Below are 12,543 nucleotides of genomic sequence, written 5' to 3' on the forward strand. Positions count from 1 at the left end.
TGGGGAAGCAGTCGAGGCTGCTATTGCTCGCACGCAATGTGTCCACAGGGTCGCAAAGCGCATGCGACGTTGTATTAAGGTTGAACTGCATGGAGTTGGATATCCCCAAGGATAGAGTTATTTGTCACTGGACACCATTGTGCCTTTAGAGAGAACAAAAGAAACAGGTGTGAAGGTCAATTGGGTGATAAAAGTGCACCTTTTTGTGGTATGCTAGTGCACGGTTGTAATGCAAGGTGCGTGACTTTACTCACTGGCATTTGCATAAGGCCTTGGATGAAACTGTGGTAAAGTTGACTGTCTGGTAAAGTGGAAAAAACTGGAAATAAGCGTCGGCAGAATTTCCTAGTGAGTGTGCAAGGTCACCTTGTCAGGGTGAACTTGAAGATAAGGAGGGTGGTGAACCAATGTTTGGAAGTTACTTATTCTTACAGAACTGAAAGCAAACCAAGAAAAAAGGCACCTTCTATGGGAGGTAGTGAAGGTGACAAGTATTCAAAGGTGCACAGGCGAAAGCATCGGCCTGTTGAGATGTATATTAATGTCCAACAGTACCTGTGGCGTATGACAAAGGTGAACGTAGGTGCAATACTCCTGGTAGGAATTTGGATAGTAAGGAAGGACATGAAATAGGCTGTCCGTTTAGATGAATGTGAGAATATGTTGTAGCGCTTAAATGAATTGGTAGTGATGATGCAGCAAGGTCCTTGCTGTAAGCCGATTGAGACAGGAGACAAGCCGTTCCGGCGGCAAGGAAACAGGTCGGGACCCATTGATGTACACTAGGAAGCGTAGCGTAAGCACTTTGTCTGGAAATTGAGGCTGGTTGGCAGCGTCTTTGATGACAAGTATGAGTCTGGAATGCAGAAGCAGTGTGGAAGCGCTGGTAAGCAATTCATCCAAATTGCACTCCATGAGGAGTGAAGAGGAGGTGGTAGCGTTCCCTTGCTCCGGGGAAGAAGCCAAGGCTGTCTGCCCAGGAATTGGGTTGTGGATTCATAGGTGTAGTAGGGAACTATACCTTGGTTGTCATGATCATATGGACAGGATCAGGTGTAGAGCCGCTTGGTCTTGTATGCATCTCTGGCGTTTACAAGAGATGAGCTGTATTGGAGGGAACGCCTAGAGCAGTGATGGCTAACCTATGACACGCGTGTCATTTATTTATTTTTTAATTTATTTGTTTTTTTAGTGGTGCCGGAGAACCGCGGTCATGTAGTCAGTGCTGGTGCTCATGCCCTGGCGCGGCCAGCGCCCTTGCTCGGCACATCCAGCGTCTGCGTTGGTGTTCATTTCGCCCGGTGTCCTCACCGGTATTCGGTGTGCCCAGTCTCCGCGCCGGTGCTCAGTGAGTCTCACACTCATGCTGACGGCCGCTCCAGGCGGCCGAAGCCGGTATATGTGCAGGTGCACGCAAGGATGTCTCAGGGTGCCTTCCAGTGTATGGATGGGTGTGTGCGACGGCGCGCACGTTGATTCCCTGGAGCACCAGGCAATAAATTTGCGTCTGCCAGTGTCTGTGACCGGTCGTGCATGTATGCGGATGGGCCATCCGGCTCACTTAGATGCATCCGGTCTTCTGACGCACGCACCGGGCCCTCAAATTGACTCCTCGATGCTCCAGCCTTCTGGTGCAGGCGTCTGTGCGCCGTCTGGTACAGCGCACGCGCCGATAAGCCGGCACTCATGGCACACGTGCAGATGCGCAGGCTTCTCCGGCGCATGCATTATCTTCGGCACTTCTGCACACAAAGGGATGTTTTTTCTGCACTCCGGCGCTATTAACAGTTCTGTCTGTATAATCAGGCAGCCCATCGGCTCACATAGTGAGTACTTGGCACCCTGGCCCTAGTGCTGTTTTGCTTAGCAGACCGGTGAGTAGATCAGCAGCTGCGAGCACATCCCTCCCCCTGTCTCCACTCGGAGCCAGGCTGTGGAAAACAGGAGGTCACAGAGGAAACTGGAATAAGGTAGGTATCAGCTGGAAGGAAGGAGATGCCCTGAGATGTCAACACATACTCAGCAGGGAAGTTCCTGAAGAATTTTTTTTTTTTTTTTTTTTTTAAATCTTCTGTCTTCTTTGTTGTGTTGACATCCATGGATATCGATGAATTCTTTAAGTTTTCTGTTTATTTATTTTATTTTTCCAGAGAAGTAGAGAGCTCCGTGCATTGTTGCGTGGAAAATTTCAGACTGAGGAGCCTGAGGTAATCCTGTCAGGATACAGGAGGGAGGGAGTACCTAGCTAAAAGTCTTTAATAGACTTTGAGAGCTCCGCCACCTAGTGGCATGGAGGAAGTACTCATACAGCATGGCTAATTCAGCTGCTTATCTATGTGAAAATATAACCAAGCAAAATTCCACTAGCTCAGGACCCAAAACAAGAAGTAAAAAACAAAAGGAACCCCCATTTCAACATACTAGCCATAAATACAAGCACACAGCTTGCCCTTCACAATTTATCATAGTTGACACAAATACTTAACCCACCTGATCCATATCACTAAAATTTATTCGCTGTTTGAGTCTTTCCAATTCAGCCTGCTCTGGAACAGACATCTGTGTCACATATCGAGTATGTGGAAACGTATGAGATGTTTTAGTCTTTCTCCGTCCATCTCCAGGAGAGGACTCAGGAGATATATTATTAGTTAATCTTGCTTCACTTCCTACTCCAATTTTTTTCTTGTTTTTTTCAGATGATCTATTAGCTTTCTTCTGTGGACCTCTCCAATCCTGCAAAAATATTTAAAAATAGAGAAACATTAACTTTGCCCCCTCTGAAACATACACACAGTTGATATTTTGGCAAATATGTCAAATAAAGTAGTGGTAAATATTCAGTTCTTCAAAGCGAAGAAACATTTCTAATGCCTTAAACTGATACTAATTTTGAGCCATAGAAAATAAAAGGAAAAAATAGTTATAATGCCCAATTCAAAGATTTATCCTATATACAAATAATGGGATTACATCCCTAAAAATCTAAACACTATTTTCACTTCTTTGCATTTCTTTCTCAAAGTATTATAGGGATATTTCATGTTATACTCTGTTTTGCCAAATTCAAAAATATGAGAAATGGAGACATTCGAGGGAGACCGTCAGATAAAAAATTAATTTCAAAAATCAGGCAAGTTTGCTTACTGCAAACAGTACTTTCTTCAGATAGCAGGATGAATTAACCATAACATGTGGGTGATGTCAACTGGCAGCACCGGATACTCAGTGCTTTGAGCTCTAGTGAGCATGTGCGGGAATTCCTACATGGGCACTGCCTATACAATCGACTCTCCAAGGAGGTAAGCAAGTATTCCATGGTTAATTCATCCTATCATCTATGGAAAAACACCATTATGGTAAGCAAACTTGTTTTTGCCATCAGTAAACAGACTAACAATTACATGTGGGGAGTCCTAAGGTGAAAGCTGCAGCTGAGCATTTACTTAGTAAGCAATCCAGCCCACACCGTGGAGAGTGGACTATAGCAAGAATAGATTTCGCAAAATTACTTGTCCAAATTCACTGTCAGTCTTTGAAAGATCATCAACACAGTAGTGGGACATAAAGGTATGAAAAGAAGACCAAGTTGTAGCTTTGCAGATATCCACAATAGGTAATTCTTGAAGGTGAGCAATGGAAATTGCCATGGATCTTACTTGATGAGCCTTCACACAATCTGGTGACTTGCAGTCCTGCTAAGGTATAGCAGCAGTGAGTGCACTCAGCCAGCCAAGTAGACAAGGTACATTAGGCAATAGCTATTTCTAGCCTGTTAGAACCATATGAGACAAACAGTTGGGAGGTTTTACGACGAGGAAGAGAGTTAATGTCTGTAATATACCAAGGCCCTTTTGCAGTCCACAGTATGAGGCTTTTTCTTTCATGCACATGGGGCCTAGGTAGGTAGTATGTTGGATTGATATAGAAAATCAGAAATTTTAGGAGGAATTTCAGACCAGTATGGTGAACCACCTGTTCTGGAAGAACTGCACGTACAGAGAATAGTGGACCAGAGTTTGGAGTTCATCGACTCTCCTAGCTAAAGTCACTGCGATGAGGAACACCAAAGAAATACAAACTCAAGTGGTTCAAAAAAATAAATAAATAAATAAAAGATGCTTCATTAGCTGGGAAAGAACAACATTCAGGTCCCACAGCATATCTGTACCATTTGAAGACAATTTCTTCTAATTAAAAGTTTTCAAGATGAGACCAGTATATCCACAATCTCTGCAGGTAAGTGGACAACCACGATCACTGAGCACTCAACATACAAGCCGTAAGGTTCAGGGCTGACATGATGGCATGGTACAACATCCAGTTTTCCTGAATCAACAGCACAAGGTCTGGTCCCAGAGGTACAGGAGGAATGATGGAAAGTTGTATAAGAAAATCATACCAGATGTATCTGGGCCCATGCTGGAGTTATGAGGATTAGACAAATGTGGTCCTGAAGAACGTTGTGCACTGTTCTGACAATAAGTGGTAACTGTTGGAAAGTGTACATGAGGCTTTATCTCCAATATTTATTTATTTATTTATTTTATTTATTTAGGGTTTTTATATACCGACTTTCCTGATATACAAATCAAATCAAGACGGTTTCCAAAGAACAAAAAACTTTCGCCGTAAGGCGTTACATTAAACAATAGATATAGTATTGAACAGGTAATGTGCGGCTTTACATTAAACAATCCACATATTGAACAAAAGAACGAAAATCAATAAATATTAAAAATTAGATGTGATAGATATATACAATATATGACAATAATATTGTCAAATAACATGAATAAATGATAGGTAAATAATAATAAATTTATAAAAAATAAAAAAATAAAAAACAATAAAGGAAGAAAGCGTCTTGAGCTAGCCTATGATCATTTGGTAGAATTGAGCAGAATTTAGTTTTGTGTTCTACTGTAATATGGACAGGTCCACCCCATAAACAGAGAGTTCATCAGCCACTGATTGCTGTAGATACCACTCATGTGATTGAGGGACACTGCTGAGTCAATCTCCCAGCATGCTGAAGACACCCAGCATATAGATGGCCTGTAGATTTCATTCCGCCCGATTCCAGATGTTTGGGGCTTCCTGGCAAAAGGTATGATCGCATTCCTCCTTGCTTGTTGATGTAAAACATTGCAACCTCATTGTTTGAATCAGAATGCTCTTCCCTTGAAGATGTGCAAAGGTTGATAAAGTGTACTGAGGGAGGATATGATTGAGGTGTTTAAAATCATGAGAGGTCTAGAACGGGTAGATGTGAATTGGTTATTTACTCTTTCAGATAATAGAAAGACTAGGGGGCACTCCATGAAGTTAGCATGTGGCACATTTAAAACTAATCGGAGAAAGTTCTTTTTCACACAATGCACAATTAAATTCTGGAATTTGTTGCCAGAGGATGTGGTTAGTGCAGTTAGTATAGCTGTGTTTAAAAAAGGATTGGATAAGTTCTTGGAGAAGTCCATTATCTGCTATTAATTAAGTTGACTTAGAAAACAGCCATTGCTATTACTAGCAACGGTAACATGAAATAGACTTAGTTTTTGGGTACTTGCCAGGTTCTTATGGCCTGGATTGGCCATTGTTGGAAACAGGATGCTGGGCCTGATGGACCCTTGGTCTGACCCAGTATGACATGTTCTTATGTATTTAATTGCTCTCAGTACCAGAAGATTGATTAGCTAGCAGCTCTCTTGAAGAGTCCAGATGCTTTGCACTCAAAGGGTTCTGGTGTGCGTTCCCCATCCTTTGATGGAGATATCTGTTGTTAGAACCACTTCATAAGGAAGCAAGCGAAGAGGGGCTCCTTCACTGAGAACTCACAGGTATAACCACCAACTTCCATCTTAGTCACTGTGATTATAACTTGAGAAGACAGTTGAGTAGGTTGTTCCTAATCTGTACATAGACTCCATTGCAGGTAGCAGATGTCAAAATGGGTCAGCAGTACCACATGGAGGGCTGCTACCATGTGACCAAAGACTACTAGGAATCAACTCGCAGATAGGCGTGGAGAAGAGAGAAGGCTGCAAATAAGCTACATCATGGTGTTCTCGCAATCAGGAGGTAGAAATGTTCTCTCTTGTATCAAATTTACCCAAGCCCAGTTGTATTTGTGTGGGATTGTGAGCTTGGCTCCTGATAGCTGAAAGAGTATGTCAGGGGTTAACTCTAACTTCCCTTTTCTCCCTACACTGGAGGCAGCAGAATTGTGTAAGCTTTATCCTGCCACTAACTGAGACAGGAAATCTGTCTGAAAAACATTTACACCAGACATGCCTGCACCAGGAATAGATCTCAAACTGTAGCAAACCAAAACTGCTCTCTGCCTACTTCCTCTTGCACTTAGTCAGCTAGTTCAACACATCTTAAACTGCTTCAATGTCCAGTTTATGACCTTTTCCCCTCCCGGCCTGCCAGCTTACACGTAGTCAGCATAAAGGCCAGGAAGGACATTTATGGTATGACGCTGGAACAGCCAATGAATGATATATGTATTTGCAAAGAACCAATGATGTGATAACAAATCTGCATGCATGCTATGCTATGGAATTATGTACAATAAAAGGGGCCCCGGGGAAGGAGGAGGAGAGGTGACCTTCCCGGGGACACGATTCACCACAAATCCTGCCTGATGTGTCCTCATTGATGCAACATCTGGTGACCGCGACGTGATCCAAGGTGTGATCCGAGACGTGACAAGCTCCCTGCTCATTCGGCTGGACAAAAGCCTAGGTGCGCACCGTACTCAGCAGACCTGCTCCTGCAAGCGTAAATATTTATTCAGCGAGTCTGCTCCCAACATTCGTGAGTATGGGGGGGAAACTGTCAGCTAAGCAGAAGTGTCATGCAAGAAAGCTGCAGGAAATAATTAAGAATCATTATTTCGTCACCAAGGGAGAAATAGCACAAGTCAAACTAGGGGACTTGGAAAAATTGCTAGGAAAAATAGCCTGAATTGTCCTTGGTATCCGGAGGCTGGAACCCTGGATGTGGAGGATTGGATTCAGATAGTTAATACCCTTCATACGTCTCCACGAGCCCCCATAAAGCAATTGTTGCTCTGGCAAAAATGCACAGAAGCTATAGAACATCTGGGGACACACACTCACAAGGCACCGTCCCCAACCACGGCTTTTGTGGTTTCCTCTGCGTCCACCTCAGAAAAAAACCTCAGGAAACTAAAGACACTGAAATCAGAGAAGCTAGCCTCCCTCTGCCTTACCCTAAAGCTCCTTCACCACCCACAAATTCCCTGTATCCTGAGCTGTCACTGACTCCTGAACCTCCTGACCTGTTACCTAACCCTTGCCTCCAATCCATGCCTATTTTGCTTGAGAGTAGTAAAAAAGACACGGAGAGTAGAGAGGAAGTTGAAATAGTCGCTGTACCTTCGGCTGTCGCTGGTCCCCCAGCAGCACAAGTCGCCAAATTAGAATGTTCATATTTTTATGTCACCATTTGGGTTGACTCATTTCATGGCTGGACACTTGCCTTTAGCCCTCAAATGAGAGTCTGTCCTCTAGAGGGATCCCTGACTACAATTTATTTTATTTATTTATTTATTATTTTTGTTATACCGAGTTTCATGACAGATATCACATCAACCCGGTTTACATTTAACAATGTGTGTAAAGCATAGAGTAACGTAATAACCAATATTCCCAATAAACTGTGAAACTTTAAATACAGTGAATCAAAACCGTGTGTGAGAAAGTTACAATAAAATAGGGAAAATTAACTTGGACCTGGAAGAGGGGGAAGTTGAACAATGCAATATGTACATTTCTTCCAATTAATAAGATAGTATAGTAGAGTAAATAAATAAGCCTATGTGGATACATGTGATGGTACATAAATAAGATGGTACATGTAAATAAATTCTAATTAATAAAATAGTATAGTAGAGTAGATAAATAAGCCTATGTGGATACATGTGATGGTACATAAATAAGATGGTACATGTAAATAAATAAGCCTATGTGGATACATGTGATGGTACATAGATAAGAGACGGAAAATATAAGAGACGGTAAAAATAAGTGATCAAGGGAATAAATAAGACACAGTAGTGCATGGAAAGATATGATAATAGAATGGAAAGGTAGTATATAACCAAGAGAATAAATAAATAAGACACAGTAGTGCAAGGTAATGGTATGATAATACTCAGCAGGTAAAGATGATAATACTCAGTAGGTAAAGATGAGTATAAGTTTATGGTAGGTGGATTCTTGCTTAGATCCAGTTATTGCAAACGAGTTTATGAAGATGCGTAAGGGTTTTATTCAAGGCTTGGAAATGCTTTTTTAAAAAGCCAAGTTTTAAGTCTTTTCTTAAATGTTAGAGCGCATGACTCCTGTAATTGAACTGAACACCGCCCGGAGTGCCGTAAGCAGTAACTATGCCCCCAGGTCTTCCAAGAAATTAGCATATATGACCTCGGGCCAAGTAGCCACACTCCTTATATCACAGTGGCGTTATAAACAAAAACAGTGCCAGCGTGAGACAAATGATCTAATAAGACAATACAATGCTCTATTACAAACCAGAATACACCAAGTGATTGAACAAATAAAACAGACTTGGAAGGAATACTTATCATGGGCTTTGATATTCTGTTACAGAAAGCATGCATATTTAGAGCACATTTCCCCACAGGAAATGGCAGCGGCCCCTCACACATCAGAAAAAGATTCAATGCATGTAGGACCTTACATTGCAACTGTGCTGAAATTGGGACAGGACACTGTGTAAATTTCATGTGAAATGATTCCATTTGACAAAGTTAAAATTGGACCACATTTAAAATGACCTCGTTACTCTGAACTTTATTTTTATAACAATTGCTTACATTACCAGTGCACAGAATTTGTATTTTTTTTTAGGACAAAGTAGGTTAAGATAGAATCTGTTTACAAAAGATCAGCAAATCCTTGCCAGTATCACTTGCTACATTTCCTTGTATAAGGATTTTAGTTTAACTAAGTTAATATTTTCAGTTCCTCTAGACTTGAAGGATTGATTCCTTGAATGGAGTTCTCTTTCCTCTGTTTATTTTTCTCTTGAGAAATACTGTTCCTCCCCCTCACTCTGTTGTTCCACTCGTGGGGGGAAGGAAGAACTTTTGAAAAGAAAAAACGGGACTTAGTACTGTAGTTTCTCTCTCTAATTTCTGTATCTGTTATATCTCTGATACATTTCTTTATCACAACACGTACTCTCCTGAATTATCTGCCCTAGGTGCATTGCAGCTTTCAAAGGGGACACGAGACAGATCAGATCTCCTGCTGATCCAAACCTCTTTTCCCTCAACCTTTAATACTGAACCCCTTTAATACTTTCAAACTTCTTTAATACTGAACTGAGGTTACTGACAAGGACGTTTACTAGTGTTAAAATTTAGAAATCTGAAATCTGAAAGGACACTTTCACCAAATAATTAATTGAACTGAATCTTAGAAGAAAAAAAAATGGGAAGTAACAGTTGCTTTAGCGTGTAGCAGACAGAGCACTGCTTTTTTAGGGAAGTACTTTTATCAGTGCTGTGCGGCGAACGGAAAAAGAAAAAAAAAAAAAGAGATATTGTTTAAACAGAGCATATTTAAGTTCTACTTATTTGATAATTAATTGATTGATGTTTAAGTTCCAATTATTCTAACTATTTAGTATTACACATTACACTTCAGCTCAGAATCTTATTGATTGAATTTATTCCAGGTTGACACCTATACAGTGATGATAGTGCATCCACTAGGAGGCACTGTGCTATTCTACCAGTTGTACTATATTATTATTTTAATAATTCTTTGAATACTAGTTTTCATTTTTCAGGTCTATGACCCTCCTTGTCTTAAGGAAACTTCAGTTTTACTTTCTTTCTAAAATTTTATTCAGAATTCTGAACCTTTATTTTTTTTTACTGATAGAGGTTGCTACATCTAAAGCAATCCCTCCCAAGCCTTTTCTTGCAAATCAAAATTGATTTTATTAAATTGTATAATAGAATTGATTCTCCAAGGTTAAAAAAGTAAAAATTTCACTTTTATCATTACCTTAATAATTTTTTTGCTGTGTGCCAGATTTTAATATTTTCCAGATTGACAGCCTTCCTGCCATGAGAGATGTGAAGATACACTTTACTTTGCAGCTTATTTTAACATTTTTCAAACATTTCTCACACACTTTTTATTTTTGATCTTTGATCTAATTTATTTCTGATACATCTTGATATGACACTTAAGTTGTTTCTTCATTGTTTTTAATAATAAAGTGGGAAAACATTATATAAGATTAGTAATAGTAAAGTTATAGCCATGATGAAATCTTCTCATTAATTAATGTGAATTTCAGTTCTTTTCCTATATTAGGTACCCGAAGCCATAAGAAACACATATCACAATTAAGCCTTGATGAATGAAAAATTGATACACTTGCTGAAAGATTGACTACGACATTTATGGAACTTACTCCAGCCCTCAAATCCCACAGCTAAACGTGAATGATACCTTTACATACGTATAGCTGCAGTCATTCTTGCTTTGCAATGTTTTATGAATGCTGATAAGAAAATTATTCCTTACCTGCTAATTTTCGTTCCTGTAGTACCATGGATCAGTCCAGACAGTGGGTTATATACCCCGACCAGCAGATGGAGTAAGAACAGAGTTTGAGAGTGTCAGCATATAGAGTAGTGCACCCTCTGCTGGAGCTCAGTATTACGTATAGCAAAGCCCAAAAGCGAAACATAACATTTTGGATCCAGATCCGTCCCCAAAAAGGAACAGAGAAAGATACAAGTAAACAAACGGTCAACGGGACCAACAGTCAACTTGTGAGGAGCTGTGAACAGTAACAATAATCAGAGACAAACAGAATGAAAGTTACCTGCAAGAATCCAAGCAGGACCTAATGAAACCCCTAGTGGCGGGCGTCTGGACTGATCCATGGTACTACAGGAACGAAAATTAGCAGGTAAGGAATAATTTTCTTTTCCCTGTACGTACCTGGATCAGTCCAGACAGTGGGATGTACCCAAGCTTCCCTAAACCGGGTGGGGTCCTGAGAGACCTACTCGGAGAACTTGATCGCCAAAAGAACCCGTGCACTGAGGCGCCAGGCGTAGTCTGTAATGTCTGGAAAAAGTGTGCAACGACTTTCACGTCGCCGCACGGCAGATTTCCTGGGAGGAAACGGAGCGAGATTCCGCCCAGGACGCCGCTTGGGATCACGCCGACACGCTGCGAGGCGGTACCCGCCCCGCCGCAATGTAAGCCGATGAGATGGCGTCCTTTATCCAGCGCGCAATAGTCGTCTTGGATGCCTGAGAACCTCTCCTCGGTCCTGACCAGAGGACAAACAAATGATCGGATACCCGGAAGTCATTGGTAACCTCCAGGTAACGGAGCAGCACACGCTTGACGTCCAGGAGCCGGAGAGACCGGGGTTCCTCTGAAGCGAACGCTGGAAGCTCCACCGTTTGATTGACGTGGAAGGCCGAGACCACCTTTGGTAGGAAGGATGGCACCGTACGAAGGGAAACCCCGGAGTCGGAGAAACGCAGATAAGGGTCCCGGCAGGACAAGGCTTGGAGCTCTGAGATCCGGCGAGCAGAAGAGATGGCTACCAGGAAAACCGTCTTGAGGGTCAGGTCCTTGAGGGAGGACCCCCTCAGGGGTTCAAAAGGAGGGCCCGACAGCGTTCGCAGCACCAAGTTGAGGCTCCAAGGCGGCAAAGGATCCCTGACCGGTGGCCGTAGGTGTTTGGCACGCTTCAGAAAACGTGCGATATCCGGCTGAAGGGGTAGAGAGCAGTCCTTCTGTACCAAGACATTCAAGGCCGCCACCTGAACCCGGAGCGAATTATAGGTGAGACCCTTATCCAGACCATCCTGTAGGAAATGAAGGATCAGCGGGACAGTCGCCTCCATGGTTTGGACCCCGCGGTCGGAGCACCAGGCTTCGAAGACCTTCCAAACTCGAACGTAAGCGACGGAGGTCGAAGGCTTGTGGGAACGAAGCATCGTTGAGATCAGTGTCTCCGGGTAGCCTCTGTGGCGGAGACGGCGCCGTTCAAAAGCCAGGCCGCAAGACAGAAGAGTTCTGCCTGCTCGAAAAATAACGGCCCCCGACGCAGAAGATGGGACAGGCGAAGTGGGCCGTCCACCGTCATCTGAAGTAGATCTGCAAACCATGGCCGACGGGGCCATTCCGGGGCGACGAGAATTACAGTCCCTCGATGATGTTCCAACCTGCGGAGAACCTTGCCAACCAGAGGCCAAGGAGGAAACACATAGAGCAGTTGATCCGACGGCCACGGAAGGGCGAGGGCATCCACCCCCTCCGCGCCACGCTCTCTTCTGCGGCTGAAGAAGCGTGGAGCCTTGGCGTTGAGAAAGGTCGCCATTAGATCGAGGCGTGGAGTCCACCAACGACGGACGATGAGATGCATTGCCTCGGAGAGAGCCCACTCGCCGGGGTCTAGCTGTTGACGACTCAGGAAGTCCGCCTGAACGTTGTCCACCCCGGC

At 42.8% G+C, this 12,543-nt stretch overlaps 1 protein-coding gene across 1 annotated transcript in view; it reads right to left on the reverse strand.

Annotated features, from left to right (window-relative positions):
- PCM1 (pericentriolar material 1) overlaps window positions 1-12,543 on the reverse strand; it is a 1,078,029-nt gene that overhangs the window by 996,770 nt on the left and 68,716 nt on the right. The window contains 1 exon segment of the mRNA XM_029604912.1: window positions 2,491-2,736. Within this exon segment, the coding sequence (XP_029460772.1) occupies window positions 2,491-2,736 (246 nt within the window).

The sequence above is a fragment of the Rhinatrema bivittatum genome, chromosome 1 (assembly GCF_901001135.1).
Source record: "Rhinatrema bivittatum chromosome 1, aRhiBiv1.1, whole genome shotgun sequence".
NCBI lineage: Eukaryota > Metazoa > Chordata > Amphibia > Gymnophiona > Rhinatrematidae > Rhinatrema > Rhinatrema bivittatum.